We start from the raw sequence: 27,144 nt of genomic DNA on the forward strand, positions 1-27,144 counted from the left end.
TACTGTCAAGCAGAGCCAATAGGGCCACAATGTTAAGTGCTCTGCATAAAATCTCACCTGACTATTCAATTACCACACTTCTTTTTCATCAGTCACACTTCTGACAGTCTCCGACTTGCTCACATTTTCCTTCTAGTATCTATACCTTTGAATCTTCCTCTGTGTAGCCCCTCCTCCTATAACATGGTGCTTCTCCAGGTGACATTGCAGTCTTCTTCTTCAACACATCCTCTTTGAGGCATTTCATCCCTCCTTCCCCCACTGTAGCTTTAACTTCCTTTAATATGCAAATAACTCAGAAACTCCTTCTTGGGTATCAAATTCATACTTCTAAATTATCCAAAGACATCTCAAATTTAACAGGCTTTAAAGTGACCTCATTTGCTTCCCATCTAACTTTTTTTTGTGTGTGTCTTCTCTCAGATAATATCATAATTTTTCATGCAGAGAACCCAAGTTAAGAAAATTTTTTTGCTTAAAACTAAGGTAAGGGTTGCAGATCAGTGGTAGAGCCCTTGTCTAGAATGCAGGAGTACCCTGTGTTTATCCCTAATATCACAAAAAACCAAAAACCAACCAAACAAAAAAAACCCTCCCCTCAAATCTATCTTCCTCATTTACTCATTTACGTATGAAATCTATCACAAAATTATGCCTTGGAATTCAATCTGTTGAATCCAACCTAGGAACTCTCCTTAAATATGACTTTCCTTTTAATTCCTGCTACTACTACCTAACTTCAAATCTTCTTCTCATTACCAATAATCCTACAGCATGATGGTCTCCCTGACACCCAGTCTCTCCCCAACTCCAGTTCATTCTCATTCTGCTGCCAGAGAAATGCATCTGGTCAGTAATCTGTTTATAAATCCCTGATGCCTGTAAGATGGGAGTCCAAGCTCCTTAATATGGCATGAAGGACTCTTCAAACAAGAGCACAGCTTCATCTCTACCATTTCAACCAAGTTTAAAAATGAGTTTTTTTCCTCAAATAAAATAAATATTGCCCATAATTTTAACACTCAGATAATCTTCAAGGAAATTCTTAAAGATTAATTCAATCAGCAAATATTTAATGAGTACCTACCATGTGCCAGGCATAATTTTAGAATCTGGGAATGCAGTGCCAAATAAGGTAGACAAAACCCCTGCTCTCACAGAGGTAATATTTAGTCACAAAAGAAAATAAGACCATAAACAAGAATGCAAATAAGTTAAGACAATTACAGACAGCAAATGAGAAAATGATATGCTGGTGGCCAGATGATTTTAGATCATGTGGGCTGGAAAAGTCTCTTTGGAAAGACAATATGAGATGGGAAAAAAGAGTCAAGTCACTGTGTGAAAGCCATGACAGAAGCAGCAGCAACTATAGAGGTGCTGCAAAGGAAGAAACCTCAGAACTGTAAAAGATAGTCCAACTAGACCTCAGCCTATGAAAGGAAGAGAGATTCAAAGTAAAGTTATACAGGGCAGAAGAGGACATTGATTGGTTACAGTAAAGAGGATAGATTTTATTTCAAGTGCAATAGGATGCTATGGGGGAAGGGGTGGGGTAGATGATGAAGTAGCAAAGTATATACAGGGTAAGAAAAATAAAAAATTAGAGGAAAAGGTATAATGAAAAGTAAAAGGTACCTTTTCCCTTTCTCATCTCTAAAGTTAAATCCTGTTGTAATTTATTTTTTTCATATCTTTTCAGGTGTTATTTTAATGTATACCTCCAATATTATATTATGGAGAGCCATTTAAAAACACTACTTTCAACAGAACCTATGACATGTTCCTACCAAAAATGTGTAACTTGAATCATCAAGACTTTCCATATGATTTCCAGTTTACAAGAAATGCTGAGAAGAGAGAATAAATTAAATAACAAAATTAGGAACATCCAGAAGGTTGAGCATTCTGCAGTGTCATTAGTCTGACATGTTTAACAGGTAAGGGTCCTAACTAATAAAGAACCAACCTAGAATAAAACTGACTCAGGTAGTACCCTCTTTTTTTCTTTTTTTTTTGCAGTACTGGGGTTTGAACTCAGGGCCACTCCACCAGTCCTTTTTTGTGATTTTTTTTTTTTTTTTTTGAGATAGGGTCTCTCAGCTATTTGCCTTGACTGGCTTTGAACCACAATCCTCCTGATCTCTGCCTCCTCTTATTTATAGCTCTCATTCTAGTACAGCACCTGGTCCATGGGAATCACTTAAATGACTTCTGAGTGAATAAATTCTACCTTTATGCTCCTTCACCACCAAAAAAATACTTCATCTAAAGAGACATCTGGACAACTGAAGGAAGTATCAGTACATATGGATGCATTAAACTAAACTGCAGAAACTGCCATTTACTACTTTATATAGACAAATCTAGATTAAATTAATAATGCAAGTAACATAGACTTGCCAGCAGGCAAATAATCCTGTTGCCTCCACCTTCAAATATAACCCAAAACCAAATCTGACTGTTCTTCTACCAGCCTAACACACAACCACTATTATCCCTTACTAACACTCCAACAAGAATGTTCTGCTCCTCTTAAATTCCTACAAGTCTATTTCCAAGGGGCTCTCAGAGAAATCTGGTTAACACATAAGTCACATCACACTGCTTCCCTGTTCCAACCTTTCCAGGCCTTGCCATTGCCATGGTCTCTCATCTTCTAACACTCATTAAAAAATAAGATCAGCGTAACAGGGATGCAGCACTATTAAATTCAACAGGAAGAATGACAATCTTTCTTGGTATTTATTTATCTATTTTTTGGTGGTACTGGGGTTTGAACTCAGGGCCTCAGGCTTGCTAGGCAGGTACTCTACCACTTGAACCACTCCACCAGCCCTAAGCACACTTACTTTCTTTTACAAAAGTTAGCATCATTTACTCAAGACAGTACTATCACTTCAACAACACTGAAAAGATCATCCACAATCTGTTCCCACAATCTCTCTGTGTAAACAAACTGGAAGCTAAAATCAGTCATGAAGAAGGTACTTGTTAAAAAAGCTTCGAGAGTTGGAGGTAAGAGCACTGGCCCAGTAAGCACGAAGCCCTAAGTTCAAACCCCAATGCCACAAAAAAAAAAAAAAAAAAGGATACGCATTTCAATTCACTAACATTTTCAACATACACTTCATAATTTTCAACAGCTGAACACCAGTCGCTCACACCTGCAATCTAGCTACTTGGGAGGCTGAAATTGGGAGGAATAAGGTTCGAGGCCAGCCCAGGTTAATAGAGACCCTTATCTCTGAAATAATCAGAGCAAAATGGACTGGTAGTGTGGCTCAAGTGGTGGAGTACCTGCTTTTGCAAGCGTAAAGCTCTGAGTTCAAACTCCAGTCCACCAAAAAATAAACTTTCAGTAATTTTGAGGAAATTTAATAACATAAGAGGTCTTATGTTATGACCCTAAATCCATTAAGTAAAAAGGTAAACAATGTTTTTTTATACTGCAATGCCTTCTGTAGTGGTAAAGTAGGTTCAATAACTTCTCATTCAAAGAAAGAGATTTTATAAAGGTGCAATTACATGAAGTAATCACACTTACACTTACTTGAAAACTATAAATACAAAGTCAAAGATGTGGCAGTTATAACCAGCTTATACCTTATATACTTCTTTTACAGTTAGTGACTACTGTGAGAAAAAGCTTATAGATATGAAGTATAAAAATACTCCAACCTTTTGATTTCTTTACATCAGGTTCAGGCTCAGATTCTCGGATGAACTGCCCCAAGTCACTGACTCTTCCAAATGTCATTTTCCTAAGTAAGGATGAAAAGAAGAATATAACTTCTAACAATCAAAATCAATTTTAAAGTATCCCATCTAAATCTAGACAGTTATTCCATGTCATTCAAGGTAGGACTATTTGAAATAGAACCTTCCTCACAAGAAAGCAAAGTAATTCCAGATGGGCACCAGTGCTCATACATGTAATCCTAGCTACTTGGGACACTGAGATCAGGATGATCTTGGTTCAAGGCTAGCTCATCTCCAAAACAACCATAGCAAAATGGGCTGGAGGTGTGGCTCAAATGGTATAGCACATGTTTTGCAAGAGTGAAGCCCTGAGTTCAAACCTTAGTTCCACCAAAAAAAAAAAAAAAAAAAAAAAAACCCAACAGAAAACCCCCCACTAATTTAATGCAATTCCATTCAAAATTTCAAGTAAATGAACCACTCTTTAAGAATAAATGTCATGAGGAATTAACTCATTTGGCTTACTGACCAAAGAAAATGTGATTAAATGACCTTTTATCTTTTCCAAAGTTCCTTGCACACTTCTCAGTAAAAGCAATTAGACATGTTGAAATCCCTCTTTCATGGTGCTGAGATGGGTAGAAAATGGGGCAGGGTATCAAGTCTACACAGTTTACAGATTTATCAAACCATCTTTAGGGAAGAGGAAGTGATTTTATGGCTTGACTGTTGTAAAGTTCATTAAGTGATATATCTATGTATCACTGTCTTTCTGCTCCAGGCTAAGATAAACACCGAAGTTAATTCTTAAATACAAAGGACTAATTTTATCCCATTTTCCAAGTATTAGTTATATAGCCCACAATAAACGAGGTTGGCATCTTTTTACCTTAATATCTTTTAAGATCAAGACTTTGAAAAAGCTAACATATGAACCACATGAAATGTGTGAGACAGATAAGACTGGAACATACTCTATAAATAGGACACTCAGTAATCTGTATATGATGATAGAATACAAATGGTAAAGTTGTACAGGAAGCCTTTGGTATTTGTGTTATATGGTTCCAAGGAGACCGCTGTTGAGAAAAAACCCATGAATGCTTAGGGGGAAGAGTTCAGTACTCTAAAATTACTCACATTTACCTTTAACATACACACAGTAGATCTGAGCATCCTTAACTTGAAACTGCACTGAGAAGGCTACACTACCACAAAAACTACTGTTATACACATTAATACTGCTCACCAAAACTAGATCTTATTTCATACTCTTTATCTCAAATACCATGAGTGCTTGATTCATTTTTCCCTTAATGCAACCCAACTTTTACTAAAGACATACTACCTTTCAACAAATCTGAAATTTTCACTTTATCACTTAAAATTAAGTGTATTATATGCTCTTTTTGGCTTGGGAAGATTACCGTAATTTTTACCTTGCTGTTTGGGCGGTATATTTTTACAAAATTAAGGGCATGGAAACACTCAGCGGATCACACAATTTAAATGTAGTTGACGATAATGTGGGATTGACAGAACTTCTCCAAATCAACTGATCTGCTTAATTTGTGTGTGGGAATTGAAAACTTTTGTTTTTGAAATTTCATTTGTTTATTTATTATTTTTTGACTGTGGTCAAAACCGTTTATAATTCATGAACAAAGCAGGCTTACCGTATATGGAATACTTAGTAGGTATTAGGCAACATTTTAAATGTTTTTAAAAATGTTATCTAATTTATTTCTCTCAATAACCCAATGAAATAGTAACATTTTTTTCATTTTATAGGTGAAAATGAGACAAGAGGTTAAGCAGCTTGCCCAGAATTAGCAGGGCCAAGATGAGAACTCAGGAAGTCACTCACTTTTTTTTTTTTTGGTAGACAATGGAGTTTGAACTCAGGGCTTAACCTTACAAAGCAGGTGCTCTATCACTTGAGCTACACCTCTAGCCCATTTTGCTCTGGTTATTTTGGAGATGAAATCTCTCCAACTATTTGCCTGGGCTGGCCTTGAACTTCAATCCTCCCAGTTTCAGTCTCTCAAGTAGCTAGGATTACAGTTGTGAACCACCATCACCTGGCTCCAGAGCCTACTTTAAACACCACATTACAATGTACATGAAATTGCTGGGCATATACCAACAGACTCAAAACTATTTAAAATTTAATTAAAAAATTTAAAAAGACGCTAAGTTCTTTATACTTGTAAACAGTTGAGACATAAGCTAAGCTTACCCTGCATATGTCCGTTGATATAAAGACTCTGGATCCAGACTTGCAGCATCCACAATTATCGCTTCATCAAAATTTTTCAGAATTTTAATACTGGCTTTTTTCACACTGGACTATAACAGAAATTGTAAAATTAGTAGTAAGTTATTCAGGAAACAAATCAGTTGTGAGTTTGGAATATGAAACTCTTCAGTGTTTCAAGTGTATAATTTTTACTGAACTCCCTCATTTTTAAGAAGATTAATGGCAATGATTCTGAAATGTATCCTCAAATTATAACTACAGAAGGAAGCACAAGATTAAAATGTGCCAAACCTATTCTCTCTCTCTCTCTCTCGTGCACATCTGCACAGCAAGCATGAAGCCCCAAGTTCAAGCTCCAGTACCACCACCAAAAAACCCCACAAAAAACAAAGACTTTTACAAGACATTTACCTTCCCACTGAAAAATCACATATTCTTTTTATTTTTGTCTATCAGTTTTTCTTTTTAAAGAAAATGTTTTATTAGTAAATAATAGTTGTACGAGGGTTTTATTGTGACATTTCCATACATGCTTACAATATACCCCAGTTTGGTTCATCTCATTGTTCTCCCTCTCCTCCCTCCCCCTTCTTAAAATGGCTTTCACAGGCTTCAATGTTCATACATATTTATATATGTGTAGAAAATATACCAACCATATTCACCCTCCTTTACCCTCTTCTTCTCCCTAGTGCCCTTCCTGAACATGATCTGCTTTACACTCCTGTCCTTCATTGTTTCAGTGTCTGTTCACTGTTCAGTGGGGTTTTGCCTTGGTACAAACCTATTTCCTTAACGACTTATATTCAAACAAATATGCTGTCCTTATAGGCATTATGTCCCCAGTGTACAAAACTCTCATCATCCAGGCATTTATACCTTGGCTAACAAATATAAAGTCCAACTTTTACAGGGTAAACAACCATGAATGTTTTTTATTCTCAGTGAGGCCATGTGACAGAAAGAAGCTAAAAAACATTTTTTATAGTGGCTAGTTAGGTAAATACAGGAAATTGCCCTCCAGCATTTTATCTCCTACTCCTCCACACACACAAAAAGCCAGTCAGGATTGGTATCTTTATGAAATACTTATTATGGGTTGACCCAGAAATTCTGCTCCTAGAAATACAATTATAGACAGATTCACACTTATGTGAGATGACTTATATATGCTTGTTCTCTGTAAGGTTGTTTAGACTAGCGAAAGGGAAGAAGTTTAATATCCACAGACATTACAAATTAAATAAACACAGTGAATAGCCACTTAGAGAACTCTCCATAGTGGGAAGAAATCGTGTTTCTTTATATGCAGAAAAGAAACAATCTCTAGACATAGAATTAAAAAAGAAAACAACACTAGAATAAAGGACTACATCCAAATTAATTCTAGGAGACCACTGCTACTCAGATTCCAAAGTCAGGCATCACAAGAAAACTAAGACCAATTACTCTATGGAGTGCAAGTAATATCTCATGAATATAGATAGAAAATCCACAATAAAACTGAAGCCAGCCATATGACCAAGTGGGATTTACTCTAGGAATGCAAGGCTGGTTTAACATCTGAAAATCAATTAATATACTATATCATATTAATGGAATGAAACTCCAAAACCTACATGGTCATCTCAATTGATAAAGAACAAATAGTAAAATCCAATACTCTTTTGTGATTACAAAGAGTATGAATAAACTTTCTCCAAAGATAGAAGATAGGCCAATAAATACATGAAAAGATGGTCAACATCATTAGTCATCAGTGAGATGCAAATAAAAACCATAGTAAGACAGAACTTTACATCCACTGAGATGGCTATAATCAAAATGATAGATAGTAAGTTCTGTTGAGAACTTTCACCACAGAAAGTAGAAACCTCATACACAGCTGGTGGGATGGCTAAGCAGTGTACTTTGGAAAGCACTCTGGCAATTCCTTAAAAAGTACTCATAGATACAATGCCACAAATGAAAACATATATCCACACAAAAATTTGTGTTACAAATGTCCATGGCAGCATTATTCACAGAAGCAGAAAGGGTGGAACAATTCAACTGATAATATAAAATATGGTACATCTTTAGAATAGATATTATTTAGTCATAAAGAACAAGGTTCTGATGTATGCTTTTAAACATGGACAAATTTTGAAAATATGATGCTAAATGAAAAAAGTCGGTTGCAAAAGACCACAGATTTTATGGCTCCATTTGTATTAAATGACCAGAATAGGCAAATCTATGCTCTCTACAGAGACAAAAAGCAGCTCCTATCTAGAGCTAGAGAAGTTAGACATTTAAAGTAAATGAGGTTTCTTCTCAGTATTAAAAGCTGTTCTCAAATTGACTGCAGAAATGGTTAATACAACTCTGAATATACTAAAAATCACTGAATTATAGAATGTAAATGTGAATTATCACATAAAGTTAGGTAAAAAAAGACAAAGAATATATAGTACGATTTTATTTGTAACATGATAGTAGCCACTGTCCTGACATGGTAGCATAGATTAGCATTATGTTTTCTTATCATTTTCTTTTATGCATTTATTCATATGTGCATACATTGTTTGGGTCATTTCTCCCCCCGACCCTCACCCCCTCCCTCCCCTCCCATACCCCTTTTACTTATCATTTTATAAATGAAATTTATAAGGGAAAAAAGGTTCTTGGAAAGAGTCTTATTGATGGTAATAAAATTGTACTATTTTATAAAATAAGAAACTTATTTAAGACTCAGTATCAAAAAATGTAGTAATAGTGATATGAAAATTATTAACCTATATTATTAAACTCTGGTGAAGAACAATAGACAGAACATTTCTGGATCTGCCAGTTATTGTGTGATTTCAATAAAATCGGTTAACTTTTTAACGTCTCCTTTTGATTTCTTGTCTTGGGAATACTTAACTTTATTTGATTTTGGGGAGGATCAAGTAAGGTGTGATGTATGACCACACTCAACAAAACTCCCCACTTTAGTTCAAAATGAACGTAAAAGGTCTTGGAGTGGCATACAATATCAAGAAACCAACTAAGTACACAAAGAACTCTTCAGATGCTATATTTTTTCACTTCAAGTATTTGATTATTAAGAAAAGCCAGATGGTGTCAACCAGATTAATGACCTGAATGGAAAAGTATATTTTACAATATAGGTTTACAATGTAAATTTAATCAACACACATACTTTGATTAGAATTTATAAAAAATAGGCTAATTTTATTTCTTTTTTATATCTGTCTCTTAAAAGTCATAGATGGAGTCTATTGCTGGTATTTGAAGGAAACCATTTGTATGTCTTTCTTCCTAATGGTAGATTCAAATCAGGCAATACCTGAGAGGTGGAGCTGTCAGAACCTCCTGAGTGAGACTCTTCCGGAAGGCCAACAGAGCCATGAGCAGCCAGTGAAACATTCCCTCCGAGAAATTCATCTCCTCGAACTGAATGGATGAGGTCATTCAAATACTTATAATAAAGATTACTGGACAAAAAGCCAGGCAAAAAGACCTGAAAAAGAAGAAAAACATCAAAGTTGAAAATCAAATGCACCTGATACTTTATTTTAAATAAACTTTACCTATAACTCTACCAGTTAATACAAATGTTTATACTTCTTGTAACAGAGTATTTGTTCATTTTTCTTATTACATTCTTAGTATTATCCCTTTACACTCTAAAATTACAATGCATACAATGTTGTTGGTTTTTCTACCCCAAAACCTTGTCATGAATACTCAATACTAATATATACATACATAAATGTATATATATATATGTATATATATATATATGTATATAATATATACATACATATATGTATATATATATATGTATATATATATGTATATAATATATACATACATATATGTATATATATATATGTATGTATATATTATGTGTATATATATATATATATATATATATATATATATATATATTTTTTTTTTTTTTTTTGGTGGGACTGGGGTTTGAACTGAGGGTGTTAGGCTTTCCAAGCAGGTACTCTACCACTTGAGCCATACCTCTAAGTCCATTTTGGTCTGTTTATTTTGGGAGATGAGGTCTTTTGAACTATTTGCCTGGGTTGACTTCAAACCACAATCCTCCTGATCTCAGCCTCCAATGCAGATAGGATTATAGGCACAAGCCACTGGTGCCCAGCTTGATACTAATACTTCTTAGTGAGCAGAAAACAGTTTCCAACTAGATTTTTTTGGTTTGTTTGGGAGTGGTTCTCCTTCTCACTTTAGAGATGACCTCTTTCAGTCTACTGAAAATGTATTCTTTTCCTAATAAGCTTTACTATTACTTTCATTTTAAAAAAAGTCTTTGGGGATATGCTGATTTTTGCTTCTGAATTAATTTCCCTAAGATAAATTACCCAGTATATGACTGCTGAGTTAAGTTTTAACCTTGGAATATATGCCCAATGTACTCTGAAAAGGACATTATCAATTTCTGTCACTAGCAGTATCAAAATATCTGTTTCTATACATAAACTTTCCAATGCTGGGTTATGAGACTCCCCCACCAATCACTGTTACATAAATGCCTAATTGCATAAATGTTTTTATTTGCACTCAGGAATTATTAATGATGTGAAGTTTCCATGTTTACTATTTGCATTTTCTATTACAAACTTCCTTCACAGCACCTAGCACAACTGGAAATATTTATATCTGTATTTGGTATGTGTCTTTGTTGCAGACTTAGCGCCAGAGGGTTAGAAACCAAGTTTTTTTTTGTTTATCAATGTAACATCAATAACTAGTATAGAAATACTCAATGTATTTATTGAATGAACCATTAATGCCCTTTCCCCACTTATCTAAAAGGATTCTGCTAGTGTTCCTAAAATTAGTGCAAGTTCTTTATCTACAAATGTTTAATAAGAACTATTTCTGCTCTTTTTTTCCTCCTGTGGTACTGGGAATGGAACGTAGGACCTCATACATTCTAGGCAAGTGCTCTATCACTAAGTGACATCCCCAGCCCTTTATTTTTATTTTGAGACATGTTCTCCTTAAGTTGATCAGGCTGGCCTCAAACTTGCAATCCTTTCCCTTGGCTCCTAAGTAGCTGAGATTATAGGAATATATACCCATGCCCAGTTGCATTTTTCTAAATATTTTATCACGTAGAAAGTTTACATTCTTGAGGATTTTTTTTTTTGTGGTATTGGGGTTAGAACTCAGGGCTTCATGTTTGCAAGGGAGGCACTCTACCACTTGAACCCCTCAGCCAGCTGTAAGTTTATAATCTTTGTATGCTACCAATCTAGACTTTTCCTCTAAAATCAGAAAATCTTTAATTTTAATCATGAAAAAATTATTATCTCTTGGTAATTATTTTCTATTACATTACTTTCAGCTTTTCAATGATCTGACTTTTACATATTATTCTTTTATATTCTGTTTTGCAGATGTATTATGTAAGAGTGCTTACTTAACCTTTTTTCACCTGGATTCACCTGACATGTATCAGCAACATAACAGACTTACCCTAGGCTATGTGAAATTCCTAGGAAAATCTAGTTCATTAGAAAAATAACTAATTCACAAGTTTAACACTTTCTTTTTAATAAGCTATTCGTGACTCTTTGTTAACAATCATGACACTTATAAAACTAGTGTTTCAACCGTGATGACAGATACTGGTAAATATTTGTCTCATATTGCTATTTAACTAGTAATAATTATCATAATAACAATAATAGCAGTTATATTTTTTAATAGTTACCATATACTGTGCACTAAGTTAATAAGCATTTTATATACATTACCTTGTTTTAATCCTAAAAATAGCTTTGATATTACCCTACTTTACAGATGAGGAAAATGGCATTAGAGAATTTCAGTAACTGTTTGGGTTCCCTAAGCCTGCAAAAGTGAAGATTAATACATACCAAGTCAGACTCAAAGTCTCTGCTCTTAATCACTATGCTGTACTGCTTCAATTTTCCCATGTTAAGTATGGCTTTTCCCATGTTATACTTTCTGAGTTCCACCAGTAAAACTTCGTGTAATTTAATCCTTTGAAGATCTTGGTTACCTTCTCCATGGTTGTCCAGGCCTGACGCAATGGAGTTGTGAAACAGTTAGGGAGTGGTCCACCTTCCCTGCAGATATTGGATTCAATTTCTAATCGTACAACATCATCAAATCCGAGAGGATGTGTGGCTTGGAGAGAGAAGTACCTATGGCAGAAAGACATCCAAAGTAAGACAAAATTCCATAGCAAGTATAAGCAACTTTTGGCACCTACACTAGAGAATCCTATATGGAGCTATATGATTCAGCTGCAGACTGTGTACCATACTGCTGGTGATGACAACCCTACTATATATAACTTTTGTTTATACCTACATCCTCAAAGATAATTGGATCAACTTGCTACCTTCTTATATGCCTTCCAACCATCCTTAGTTCCTACCAAGCCAACTCTGCCATTGTTTAACAGCTCTGATGTACTTTTTTGGTGTTGTCTTTTTGTTTTGTTTTTCGCAGTACTATGTTTTGAACTCAGGACCTTAGATTGCTAGGCAGGTACTCTACCACTTGAGCCATTCCACCAGCCCTGTTTAACAGCTTTGAGAGTCAGGCTACAACAAAGGCAAAGAAATCAATCAACCTCACACATTTAATGAGCACCTATTCTCTGTCCAGGACTTAGCAGATAGAAATGGGTTCATGAGAAAGTAAGATATGGTATTTCCCCTGAAAAGACAGCAGAAAAGAATTGTGCATAGGATACAGTGAGAACGGATCACCCTAACTATGAAGAACAAGCAATAAACATGTAGGAATTAAAAACAAATGGCACTGAAGGCAAAGTGAATGGATTTGATGTATTTGGAGAACTCATAGGACCTGCTGATGATTTGGCACAGAAAGGAAAAGGAGCAGTTAAAGAGAACTCAAAGATTCCTAATTTTATGGAATATAGCTAATGCTTTGTTAACATGATTATTAAGTGGATACAAAAAAATGATCTCTCTTAAGCACTCTAGAGGTTTATATCTCCTGTTTATGGCAGAAACATAGAAGGGCTGATGATGCACATATAGAATATAACAATAAACAAGCAGGGAGTTGTAAAGTCAAATCTAGAACATCAAACTTGACAAAATGACAGCACCACTGGGATGTCAGTCCTCTTCATTTAAAACCGGCTCCCAAGGTGAAAATGAGATCCAGTAGGAAAATGGTCTTGCTCCATATGGTTACTGAGCTCCAGCGAGGAGCTAGTGCCACTGTTCTATTCCAATATAAAGAAACCCTCTCTTTTTTAATCAGTATTTTCATAACAAAAAGTGAGTCTTCCTTATTGTAACCAGTAAGTTAGTAAATAATTCTTTGTGATTAGAATTTTCAGGTACTGCAGACAAAATTTCCAAATGTAAACTCTTGCTATTTCAACAGTCATTAACATTGTTTCTACAATATCTTCCACAAATGTATTACACTAGAATAAGCACTGGACAGAATACTAAGAATTGTATTCCAGTCAAAGTTCTGCCACTAACTTGCCCTATGACTTTTAGAAAATCACTTCCTCTCTAGGCTTTAATTTTCTTATCTGCAAAATGGGGGGAAAAAATCAGACTGGATCTCCCAATCTGGCTATCCATCAGAATTATCTAGAATATTTTCCAAAAATAAAGATTCCTGGGTCACACTTCAAACCAGCTGAATCAGAATCTCTTGGAGAGGAGGAGAAGAAACCTATTTTTAACAAGCTGCTGGGTGACTCTTTTGCAGACACAGCTTGGTGTGAACCTGCAGTCTGATGTTCAAGAACCACTGGCCTAGATGTTCTTGGTCCTCTTCCAACCCTAACATCCCATGGAGTTCTCTTATCCTCAAGTTGCTTGTGGATACAAATACCAAATTTCCTCACAAAGTGAGAAAACTAAATGAAAAGGATTATGGAATTGGCCACAGTCTTATACCCCTGAGCAGATGTTTTCAATTCCATTCACTGTTTTTCCTAATCTCTTGTTTTCAGTGAGAATTAATGAAAAATCGGCTCAGGGATAGGTTTGAAGTGTGACCCCGGAATCTTTATTTTTAGAAAATATTCCAGATAATTCTGATGAATAGCCAGATTGGAGATCTAGTCTGATCTCTCCCCCCAACCCCCCACCCCGCCCTGCCACACTTCATTTTACAGATAAGAAAATTAAAGCCTAGAGAGGAAGTGATTTTCTAAAAGTCATAGGGCAAGTTAGTGGCAGGACTTTGACTATTTTCAGACTATATGCAGTCTGTTCCAATTAGTTTCATGTTCCTTATATTCCTTATCCCTTTTATCCAAATTCAAGTTTCTTTCTTTCTTTCCTTGTGCTAGGAATGATGGAATCCAGGCCCTTGGGCATGCTAGGCTCAGGCTCTATTACTGAGCTGTACATACTATGTCCCCAAACTCAAGTTTCTTTAATGTGCCACGTTCTCTCAAGTTTCAATGACTTTGCTGTGTGCCATGCCTTTGCCTAAATTTTCTTTGCTACTTTCTCTGTCTGGAAAAATCCAATTTACTCTTCAGGACTCAAATTAAATATTTCTTCTGTGAAACCCTCCCTGAACACTGCCGCTATCCTGCTTGCCACATATCAACACTTCCTTTTCCCAACAGAAACTTGTTTTAAGACCTCCACAAAGCTTTACATCTACCATATGCAAATCAGTTTTTGTGCTGTCCTCTGTAAACTCGACAGAGGAGACTGAGTTTATTCATCTGTATTTCCATGATCCACAGCAAATGCTCAATAAATATCTACTAAATGCATCTACCAACCAAACTCACTTGTCATATAAAATCATGGCATCATTCTGTGCCTCCTGTCCATCATACTGTCCCTTTTTGGCAGCAAGCTGAGACTGGAAGTTATCTGCTGCCAACCAGAACTGTAAGATATTCACTGCGTCTTCTTTTTCCATGTACTAGGAAGGAAAAAAATACAAAAAAGGAAAATAGACTGAAAACAGGTTTCTCTGACCATCTGTAATCTATAAGCTCCAAGTATTAAAATACAGGACATAAGCAAGAAGCAAAAAAGATCCACTTCTTCACTGAACATCAGTCAGCAATGTAAGTCATTTGAGGAAGACAGCTTTAAAATATGGTTTTAGAAGGAAAAAAAAAATCACAAAACCCTAAAATTAGCAATAAAACCACTACAAATAGCTGGATGCAAAGTTTAGTGAACTGAAGTAAAAATTACACTAAATGGGATTAGCAGTTCCTACCAGCGAACATATAATGAGCTAACCAAACCAAATCAAAGTGTTTATACCTGATCATTTCCATCGTTCCACAAGAGAGGACAGATTAATCTGAACAAATGCTAAAAAACCAAGTCAACTGAGTATTCTTGTGAAGAGGCAAATCCAAGTGTCTTGGTTACTGCTTTATGAGGTTGGGAATCCTCTTAGTAGCCATTTGCTTTACAGCAAGAGAATTTCACTTGCTGGAGGCTAGTAAATACCATTATAGAAAACTGTATGCCTCAAAGAAGCTAATGTACTTATTATTTGTTGCAAATGCTTCACAGGGCAATCCTATCAAGCAGTAAGGTAAAATAAAAATGAGAACAGGAAAAAAATTCACTGCTCTTCCTTTTCTCTTGTAAAGTCTGATCTGCAATTATTTGTGCACTAGAATTTTAAGAGCTCCAATTAGTTAAAAATATGCATTCTCTTATCAGCGGTAGCATAATTAGGTTTTTCAACACTAAGAACTAATTTACACGGAACTTTCATGTTCTCTTTAATTCGATAAATATGCCATTAAAGTACTTCTGCCATTGGGTTAGAGGTTTGGCTCAAGTGGTAGAACACCTGCCTAGGAAGTGTGAAGCAGTTAGTTAAAACCAGGGACCACAAAAAAAAAAAAAAAAAAAAAAGTACTCCTGCCATTAGATCATTAGATACAAGTTAAAACAATAAACATTTTTGGAAATGATTTGTTTCTTCTGTCATTTCCTATAGACAGGGCCCCAGTGCTTACAGTTAAAAGGTTGGAATGCTCTAGTAGAATGTAAAAGGAAATGGAGAATTTACCTCAGAGAAATAAAAGAGGGCTGACTCACAGAAGAGAATGTCAGCCAGGTAAACAGTTCCACTGGTCAGCACTTCAATCTGGTATTTACAGAAATGATGACTTCGCAGAAACTCACTAAAGTGCCTGCATGTGGATAAAAGGGAAAATTTGAGGGAATGACCAAGGAAAGAGCTCAACTGGGAAAAACATACTCTTTCCATAATTATCCTTTTTGAATCTTAAAGGACTAGGTCAAGGACATCTCACTTCCATCTTCTTGTTCCCTATTTCTTTAGCTGTAAGTAATCTCTTTCCACCTCTAAATGACTTTGTATCTCTCCTCTGATATTTAACACATGCTACCTCATGTTACAGTAACCAAAGAGCATGCCCTATTTCTTTCAATGGGCTATAACTTCCTTTCAGCCAAGTACTATATCTACCTGTGCCCTGTATAGGGCATTTAATAAATGTTTAAAGAATGCATACATTGGTTTTTTTTTAAGGACGTGCAGCAATAATTGATATAAAAAAACTCTGGAGGCAGTTTCAACAAACAGATGTGAATTTAGCTATAATAACATATACTGAGCTGAAAGCATGAGCTAACAAATCAGGATTATCTACCTAAAGACAGCATTATTTAAATAAATAAACCAATTCTAACAGTCATATGCTATAGTCTGAATCACCTCCAAATGACTTCAAAACTAAAAACAAGTTCTGTCAACTTAGGAAATAATAAATTAAAAGTGAAAATTGTTTTATCTTTAATAGAGTTCACATAATTTATATTTCAAAGAGATTTTTAACCAAGAGACGCTTAGAGCATGCTTGTACGATTTTCTAAATATTCACATTACTTAAGTCTTCAAAAATAAAACATTGTTTTTAGTTGAGTGAAGTCCAGTCCTAACACTAAATCCAAATTCCCAAGAATGCAAAGTAAAAAAATATGAAACTAACTTACTCTTGCTCCATTGCACTAAAGACTATGGCCTGTGCCAAAATGAAACAGTTGGGATCCACCTGTCCATCCTCTCCACAAATCTTTGCTGTGAAAGAAATAGTAAATAGTTAAACTCTTTTTAAATTCAAACTATACCCACTTGTGAATCAAACTTGGAAATAATATGGGGCATAAAGATAATAAAGTTTTAAGTAAAATTAAAAGAAAATATAGGTAATAACTTGAGGTAGGAAAAGTCTTCTGAGATATACACATGAAAGCAGAAATCAAAAGATTTAACAACATAAAATTGATCTTTATACATTATTCCAAAAAAAAATAGAAAGGCAAACAAAAAATCAGAGCATGTAAGATAAAGATTACTATCATTAATTTATCAAGAGCTCTTACAAACTAATAAGAAATGTCTCGAAAGAAAAATGAGCAAAGGGGGGTTGGTGAAGTGGCTCAAGTGATGGAGCACCTGCCTATCAAGTGTGAAGCCCTAGTTCAAACCCTAGTGCTGTAAAAAAAAAAAAAAAAAAAAAGTGAACAAAGGACAAGACATACAACTCACAAAAGAACAAACATAAAATAGCTAACATGAAAAGATACAGGTCAAATGAAATGAAGTAATTATAGATTACAATCAGAAGCTTTTTTTTTTAAGCTTTTCTTTAGCTTAGCTTTTCTAAAGCCTATGTATAAAGTTCTTGGGTGCAGAAAGCTGCTCTGGCAGAGACACACAGCCCGCAGCAGTGTCAGCGGCAGCCAATCAAAATCCCCCTCAAAAAACCTCTCCCTCCAAAAAACCTCCTTCAGCAAGTCTTTTGTATCCAGCGGTAAACAAGAAGGTGGAGCAACAGTTCTCTGGGAGGAGACATGACATTGTGACAAGAGAAACCTGCCTTCTTACTTCTCTGAATGTAAATAATTTTGGAAAGCCTTGCCTTTGATCCCTTCTGCAGCTGGGGCCATGCCAAACTCGGTCTGTCTCATAATCCACTCCCCACAGAACTCCAACCCCAATTTACAGCCCACTGGTTGGAAGGATAGGCCAAAACCTATGCTGTGAATGGCATCTCAAGGGAGGCGGCTTAAAGTCTGAGCACTCAATCTGTGGGATCTGATGCTATCTCCAGGTAGACACTGACAGAACTGAACTGAAATAGAGAACATTCATTGTAGAATTGGTTGGTGATGGAGAAAAAGGCCCTCATATCTGGGGTCACAGAAGTCTTCTGAGTTGTAAGACTATAGTAGGATAAACTGAGTTATTTTTTCTATATCCTTACAGCAGCACATCTTCTTTCTCAAACATCTAACACCTTTTCTCCTATTCTCTTGCCTGAGGACTCCTGCATCGCTAAGAAAACAGAAGCAATAGGAAAATTATTTCTAACTTCAAACTCACCCGCATCTCTACCCATGTATTCTAAATTCTCTCATCTCACTAAAGATGAACTGTTCTTACTTCTAGATGGAATGGAGTCTTTCCTCCTTTGCATCGTTAAGACTTCTCTCCTGTGAGAAATGTCTTCTCTCTCTCCTTTATCAACTTTTCCTTCACTGCTGCCTCATTCTCAGCAGCTGCATAGACTGTATGCAATACACACATGCCTGTTTGAATGTTATCATACACTTTATATGTTTATAATACATCTCACTTGAAAAACAAAATCAAAGATCTTGTCTCTGAACTTCACATACCCTTCTAGCTCACCTTCAGCGCAATAGGCCTCATGACAATTGTCAACACTTGCTGTTTCCCTCCTTCTACTATTTTTTTAAGACTCCTCCAATTAAATTTTTGTCAGCAATAATTCAGTTATTAAGATGACCGTGTACACAGGTTTGCCAAATCCATTCAATTCCTAGTCTTCATCTTACTTAACCTGCCAGCATCATTTAACATCTTTGATCACTCACTCCATTTTTCACCTGGCCTCCAGAAAAAACGATTCTAGATATACAGTTGATGTAAAAGGACTAGTTGGTGGTTATTATTTGTTTCTTTTGCTAGTTCTTTCTCTTCTGCAGACTTCTAAATGTCAGGTGCACCCAAGGGTCTCTCTCATGTAGGCTAGATAAGTGCTCTACCACAGAACTATATCCCCAGCCTGTCCTTCTACTTCTTGTCTCCCCTCAATACACTCACTCCTTTGGTAATATGACCCATTCTGGAGGTTCTAACACTATCTTTATGTTGATGACTTCCAAACGTATTATCTCCAATCTGAACCACTATCATGAACTCCTAATGGAGGTGCCGACTTGATAGTCACTATTTGGAAGTCTACAGCCAAACTCCTGATTTTCCTCATAAGCCATTCCGCCATGGTATTTCTCAACTTATAAATAGCAATTCCGTTATTCTAGGCATTCAGTGTTTTAGAGTCATGCTTGGTTCCTTTTTCTCCTACATACCACTTACTTCTAGAGAAACAGCAGATTCTGTCAGCTATATCATCAAAGTATTTAAAAAATTCTGCTACTTCAAGGATTTGTGGAAGATGGGAGAGAAGAAGCATAGTCTCTGGATCATTCTGAATCTTCACATGAGAGAATTGAGTAATTAGACAGCAACTCTAAAACCCCATGGCTAGCACTGACAACAAAACTAGGCAGGTTGGATACATGACAATAGCTCCTTGGGAAATAATTCAGTTGAAGGACAGCTATATTAATCTATTTCAATTGCATGAGTAGATAAATAATTAGGGCAAGATTCAGAAGAATGAAGCTCAAAGAGGACAAGTAATTTATCTAAAGCCATACAGGTAATTAATGTTCTAAAATGCAAAATTGACATGGGATCAAATATTCTTAAGTCCCTTGATCATTAAATGTCATCAACTTGAACCTTCAGAAGATTTTTTTTTTCTCCTCGCGGGATTACAACATTAATTTGATAAAGTTTAAGTAAAGCAAAAATAGAACTGCAGTGACATTTCATTATAAAATGTTTCATTTGGTTCAAAACTTCTTCCTTTTCTTCCCAACCCCAGTTTGGTTACCAATTGGTACAGACTTCCAAAGGAATCACTAGCCAATCAATTCTTCAAATAGCCAAATTCTAATCACTTGGGACACCCAAGTTGTATTACTAGGAAAAGTTGGAAGTTTGGGAGATGGTAGCAGCAAACTCCCACTTAAAAATAGAGCAACTACAAAGGCAATGCAGAATTCCTTGACAATATCTGTCAATAAAACTGGGTGAAACTCCAAAACACAAGCAAATGAACCTGGGCACCAGTGACTCACATCTATAATCCTAGCTACTCAGGATGCAGAGATCAGGACGATTATAGTTTGAAACCAACCCAGGCAAATAAGTCTGTGAAACCCTATCTCAAAAAAACCCATCACAAAAAAAGAGTTAGTGGAGTGGCTCAAGGTGCAGGCCCTGAGTTAAAATCCCCAGTACCACAAAAAGCAAATAGAGACAAGCCATGAACAGTCATAAGAACTCTGTGTTATAGGTGTCTGCATAGGAGAAAGAAAAGGGAAATAGAGGCAACATCCAATGGACCCCAGAACAGCCAACAGATGCTTGCTGGGAAGTCTGGTGGGCTAGTTTAAGACAGCTGAGATCTGAAAAGGGGCATGCTTTCTTCACAATGAATGTAAAGTACTCACAAACCAAAGAAGTTCTAACTTGGAAGAATCTGGTAGGAGTGGAACAAGGTGATTTATTTTGTAAACCACAACAAATTTTTCATGAATAAAAATACAAAACTTAGTACTAGGACTTGTGGGATTATATAATAAATAATATATAATAAAATATAATAAATAATAAAGTTTATTTACAGATTTAGTATGTGCAGTTTTGACCAAGCAGAGTCAAAAATAAATAATAAAAGAAATTTCAAAAAGAAAATTTTAAATGCTTGCAGCTCAGTTGATGTGGAGAAACTCTTGGTCAGTATCACATTATTGTCAGTTGTGTTTAAATTATATGATCTGCTATTTCCCTGTCATTTATTTTATGAAAATATGCCTCTCATAAAGCAAATGGTGCTCCAACAGTAAGATAAAAGTGAATGTGCTTAATTTAAGTGATAAAGCAAAAATTTTAGATTTGTTGAAAGAAGGTATGTCTTTTTTTTTTGGTGATACTGGGATTTGATCTCAGGGCTTAACACTTGCTAGGCAGGCACTCTACCCCTTGAGCCACTCCACCAGTCCTTTTTTGTGTTGGTTTTTTCAAGATAGGGTCTCGTAAACTATTTGCCTGGGTTGCCTTAGAACTGCAATCCTGATCTCTGCCTCCTGAATAGCTAGGATTATAGGCATGAGCCACCGGCGCCAGGCTTGTGTTGGTTATTTTTGAGACAGCGTCTCACAAACTATTTGCCAGGGCTGGCTTCAAACTGCAATCCTCCTGATATCTCTGCCTCCTGAGTAGGGAGGATTACAGGCACCTGGCTAGGTGGCATATCTTTAGCAGAAGAGCATCAAGCTTCCACAGTATAGTACTGAACTCTATTCATCCTAAGCATTCATGGCTTTTTTTCAATGTGGTCTCCTTGGAACCAGACGCACCAGGATACCAAAGGTCTACTGTAATGGATGTTTGTTGAATCAATAAAATGAACTATCTAGTATGCACATATGAATAATAAAAGAAAAATGAAAAAAAAAATGAACTATCTAAAGTCTACCTGATGAAACACAGAAGCTTTCAAATTCTTTTTCTTTACTGTGATAGATACACACACACACACACACACACACACACACACACACACACACGATAGAAACAATTTCTTAAAGTGATATTTGCCTTTTCTACTCTACAACACTTTGATTTTCACTCCTGTCTCTTTTTTTTGGCAGGGATGTGAGGGAATAAAAGAAGGTTGGGCCCAAACTACAGTATGGAAACACTGCCATATCTGAGTTGTTATCCTGGACAAAGCATTTAACTTCTCTGTGCTTCAGTTTTCTCATTTATAAAATAGTAACTACTTATCCCACAAGGCTCTTTAAAAGATTAAATGAGGGCTGAGGACATGGTTCAAGTGGTAGAACCTTGCCTATCAAGTGTGAGGCCTGAGTTCAAACACTAGTACCGTCCCTCCCTCCATCAAATGAGTTTATACATAAGATGTCCTTAGAACGCTGTCTAAGACATAGTGAATGTTAAAGAACTGTGCTGAATTTCAAATTCAGAAAGGCTCACTTTCATGCAAATTGGCTTCGTCAGCTAACTTGAAGAAACATGTGTATCTCCCAGAAGAAAACCATTGTGTTACAGGGAGGATCATCCAGCACATTCTTTCCCAGTGAAAACCGAGTTAGTTTTTGAAAGAATACTTCTGTCAAATAGGAAATATCAAGGTGGGGAAAGTCTCATTTTTTCAAAATAGGCCTATTCAGCTAAGTTTAAGAACCAAATGTATCTCTCAAAAGAACATCCTTTGTTGTAGAAGCAGAAGCATCAACCACATTGTTTCCCTGTGAAAATTGAGTTAGTTTGTGAAACTTAGGTGTTTCAAGGTGGAGATGGCCCCTATTTGCTGAAAACAGTTATAATCAGCAGAGTTGCTATTATTTAGGTGAAGTCTGGGAATCTGAGTCCATATGTGAGAAACACTTTTTAAGTAAGCTATCAGATATGAGAGTACTTTGAAAACAGACTAGGGAGGGAAATGTTACATTCCATATGCATAAATAATTCTTAGTTAATAATTAAAAATAGTTTTTTTGGTTTTTTTTGCCATAGCTTTGAGCACTGCTTACCTATGATGTCATTTCTCATTGCTTCTGTAATTGGTATTGGTTTAGCAGCATCTGGAGATATATATTTGGTAAAAGTATTTACTGCATCTTGCTCTATACCTGTAAGGGAAGAAGGGGACAACTTCAAAATCAAAAAGCAACTTGGATCACAGCAATGGACTATGGCTTTGTTTTCTATGTGACCTTATTACAAAACTTCCATCAAAGGTGCTTTGTAATTGATTGGATCATGGGACAAAAACCTTACATGTGAATTCTCTCTTCCAGTCTCCTCGTGAGCCAACAAGTTCCTTAATAGCAATTATCTATCCACATTCTCTTTCCATATCTGTTCTCCAAAGTCCCAACTTGCAAAGCAATGTAACAATAGGAGCCCAAAAATTATTTATGAATCTGTATTTAAAATATTGGGCTGGTGGAGTGGTTCAAGTGGTAGAGTGCCTATCTAGCAAGTGTGAGGTCTTGAGTTCAAACTCCAGTACTGCCAAAAATAAATAAACAAATAAATAAAATATTTTACTGAATTATCTCACATATATGAATATATTCATCTGACCTTCAACAAACTGGAAGGTTAAATAATGAATCTCAAATGTTTTAGACTCAGAGCTTTTCTGCAGTGTTAAAAGTTATTGTGGAGCTGGGATACCCCAGTAATAGAGCTCAGTGGTAGAGCATTTGCCTCGCACACCTAGGTTTGATCTCTAGCACTATAACAAAACAAAACACAGGCTCCTAAAGAATGTTATATATACATATTAAGGTATCAGAAACTAAAAATGAGAAAAAGTTATTTATTCAGTTAAAATAATATCACATCTTTGGGTGATCAACATAGACATTTTTATAAAAAAATAACTTTTCAAAATGAAAATATTAATGAAAAGATTATTTTAACAATTTGGAACTCTTTAGTATTTATTTTGATGGCAAACTGTTGGTATTCTATCTTGTGCAATGTTGCTTTGGTTGAAAAATACATATACAGAAAATCTGATTTCAGAGATATGTAGCTGGAAAAAGTAAAATTCAAATAGCTTTCTGATATTACTGTGGATATATTCTTCTTTGATACTACACCAAAACTTAACAAATGGTAGTTTCTTAAAGGTTAATTAGAATGTGTCAATGAACTTCTCATATTCTTTTACATTAAAATCTACTGGCCCATCTCCTGTTCTTTTACTCAGGAATGACTTTATAATATAATACATTTTCTGCTACTTTGGAAAATACTAGTACATCGGTTTATAGGTCTTCCATATGTTGACATACTGCATCAAAAAGTATTTTTAAAAAGTATCATTAACACCACCAATGATTGTCTCAGAATACCCTTTAACACTATCAAATTACATGATGGTGGATGAAAGTTTTTCAGAATTCTAATTTTCACTTGAAAAGTTTGAACTTTATCATTGGACAACAAAAACTGTCAGGTATTTGCCTTGAAATGTCAGGCTTACTTCATTCATATCGAAACAAGTATCAGCCGAATACCCAAGTCTAAATAATCATAGTTTATAAGAAGTCATTCTTTGGAATAAATATGGTGTTCCACTAAAAAAGCAGCTAACTGAGTTCACAATCACAAGTGTGTGCTTCTTTGCGCCAACTACAATACTTTATCATTCATAAGTACTTTACGAACAATTCCCACCTCCTCACACATATTAAGAAGACAGCACATCATGTACCCAAAGGCTTAGATTTAATAAGACTAGTTATTGCTCCAAAGACATCCTGAAGAAAACTGGGACTTATTTAGACTATGAATACGTGTCAGTAAAGAATTAAGCTGCTACTACTACTACAATTTGGTCCAATGCCAAGAGGTTTTCCCCACCATTGCTCTTGTACCATCATTACAAATAGCAATGTAGTGAAAAGGACAAACAGCATCTTAGAATCATAAAAAGAACAATTCTGACCTCATGACCTCCCATGAAAAAGTAGTCTCGGGCAGCCAAGTGCTGGTGGCTCATCCCTGTAATCCTAGCTACACAGGAGGCAGATGGTTTGAGGTCGGCCCAGGCCAATAGTTTGAGAGACCCTATCTCAAAAATACCCAACACAAAAAAGGGCTGGCTTGATCACTCAAGCAGTAGAGCACCTGCCTAGCAAGCATGAGGCCCTGAATTTAAACCTCAGTACCACACAAAAAAAAAAGTCTCAGGGACCCCTTACAGGCATGCAAACCACATTTTGACAACTCCCGGATTAGCAGAACAGACTATTACCCTCATTTTTATAGAAAAGAAAATTTGTGTACAAAAAAGAAAACATGAAAGTGAGGAGTAAAAGTAAAGAATTTTTATAAGTATTTGAAGTTATCAGCTTAAAATAGATTTTTGTAAGTCTTATGTAAGCCCTGTGGTAATCACAAAGAAAATACCTATAAAAAATAAGTGAAGGAAGGTAAAAGGAATCAAAGCATGGCATCCTGAAAAAAAATCAAAAACAAAGGAAGAAGGAAAACGAAAAAAAAAAAAAAAAAAAAAAAAGCCTATCCTATCAATAATTATATTAAGTGAAAATGTATTAAATTCCCTAAGCAAAAGAAATAAAGCAGCTAAATGAATTAAAAGACAGTCTTTTGTTGTCTGCAAAAGACCAAAATCCTTTAGACTGACAGATACATACAGGCTGAAAGTGAAGGGATGGAAAAAAAAAAAAAAACTCAGTGTGTATAGATATATTCCATGCAAATGATAACTAAAAGAGAGCCATACACATATCAGACAAATTAGATTTTAACTAAAACACTGTCACAAGAGATAAAGGACAGTACGTAATCACAAAAGTGCCAATCCATCAGCAAGATATGACAATTATAAACATATATGCACCCCAAATTAAAGCACCTAAATATATAAAGCAAACATCAACAAAACTGAGGGAAGAAACAGACAGCAACACAATAATTGTAGGAAAGTCAATACTCCACTCTCAGTACTTCATAAGACAATGAGACAGAAAATCAGTAAGGAAACAGGAAGTTAAATAATATAGAACAAGCAGACCTAACATATTTCACCCAACAGCAACAGAACATATATTTTTCCTCAAGCACACACACACAGAACATTTTCCCAGAAAGATCAGATGTTAGGTCATCAATCAAGTCTATGAGGCCCAACCTGTCATCATACTAACTATATAGCCCAGGCTGTCCTTGAACTCACCATCCTTCTGCCTCAGCCACAAAATAAGTTTTAACAAATGTAAAGAGAATGAATCTGAGTGAGGTTAGCCTGGCCCAAAAGACCAAAAATTGTATGTTCTCCCTCATATGTGGACACTAGATCAAGGGCAAACACAACAATGGGATTGGACTTTGAGCACATGATAAAAGCGAGAGCACACAAGGGAGTGGTGAGGATAGGTAAGACACCTAAAAAACTAGCTAGCATTTGTTGCCCCTAACGCAGAGAAACTAAAGCAGATACCTTAAAAGCAACTGAGGCCAATAGGAAAAGGGGACCAGGAACTAGAGAAAAGGGTAGATCAAAAAGAATTAACCTAGAAAATAACACACACGCACAGGAAATTAATGTGAGTCAACTCCCTGTATAGCTATCCTTATCTCAACCAGCAAAAACCCTTGTTCCTTTCTATTATTGCTTATACTCTCTCTTCAACAAAATTAGAAATAAGGGCAAAATAGTTTCTGCTGGGAATGGGGGCGGGGAGAGGGAGAGGGCAGAGTGGGTGGTAAGGGAGGGGGTGAGGGCAGGGGGGAGAAATGAACCAAGCCTTGTATGCACATATGAATAAAAAAAAAAAAGAATGAAATCATAGTAAGTATTTTTCTCAACACAGTAGAATGAAACTAGAAGCCAACAATGGAGGGACAAACTGGAAAAATTTAAAGTAAGTGGAAACACATGGATCAAAGAGGAAATCAAAATGGGAATCAGAAAATATCTTGAGATAAAACTTCTGGGATGTGGCAAAAATAGCACTAAGAGGAGCATTTATAGTCAGGTACTGTTGGCTCATGCCTGTAACCCTAGTTACTCAGGAGGCAAAGATCAGGAGGACCATGGTTCCAAGCCTGCCTGTGTAAATAGTTCGAGAGACCTTATCTTGAAAAAACCTATCACAAAAAGGGCTTGGTGGAGTGGCTCAAATGGTAGAGTGCCTGCCTAGCAAGCATGAGGCCCTGTGTTCAAACCTCAATACTGCCAAAAAAAAAAAGCGTTTATAGTGCTAAACACTTATATTAAAAAAAAAAAAAGAGCTCAAATAAGCAACCTGACTGTATATCTCAAGAAACTAGAAGAAAAACAAATTAAATACAAAGCTAGAAGGAAGTAAGCAGTAAAATTGGAACCAAAATGAAGAAAATAGAGAAATCAAATAAAATAAGAACAGTTTTTTGAAAAGATCAACACAATTGATAAACCTTTACCTAGGGTAAGAAAAAAGAAAGATTCAAAT

The 27,144-nt window shown here is 35.8% G+C and overlaps 1 protein-coding gene across 2 annotated transcripts in view; it reads right to left on the bottom strand.

Moving 5' to 3' along the window:
• Positions 1-27,144, bottom strand: part of Akap10 (A-kinase anchoring protein 10) — a 63,122-nt gene that overhangs the window by 12,158 nt on the left and 23,820 nt on the right. For both annotated transcript variants that reach the window (XM_074046720.1, XM_074046721.1), the window contains 8 exons: positions 22,702-22,800; positions 16,975-17,059; positions 16,025-16,148; positions 14,769-14,905; positions 12,015-12,159; positions 9,297-9,470; positions 5,942-6,051; positions 3,682-3,764 (listed from right to left, as the gene is read on the bottom strand). In XM_074046720.1, coding sequence (XP_073902821.1) covers positions 3,682-3,764; positions 5,942-6,051; positions 9,297-9,470; positions 12,015-12,159; positions 14,769-14,905; positions 16,025-16,148; positions 16,975-17,059; positions 22,702-22,800 — 957 coding nt within the window. The remainder of the gene's footprint in view (positions 1-3,681; positions 3,765-5,941; positions 6,052-9,296; positions 9,471-12,014; positions 12,160-14,768; positions 14,906-16,024; positions 16,149-16,974; positions 17,060-22,701; positions 22,801-27,144) is intronic.

The sequence above is a fragment of the Castor canadensis genome, chromosome 11 (assembly GCF_047511655.1).
Source record: "Castor canadensis chromosome 11, mCasCan1.hap1v2, whole genome shotgun sequence".
Taxonomy (NCBI): Eukaryota; Metazoa; Chordata; class Mammalia; order Rodentia; family Castoridae; genus Castor; species Castor canadensis.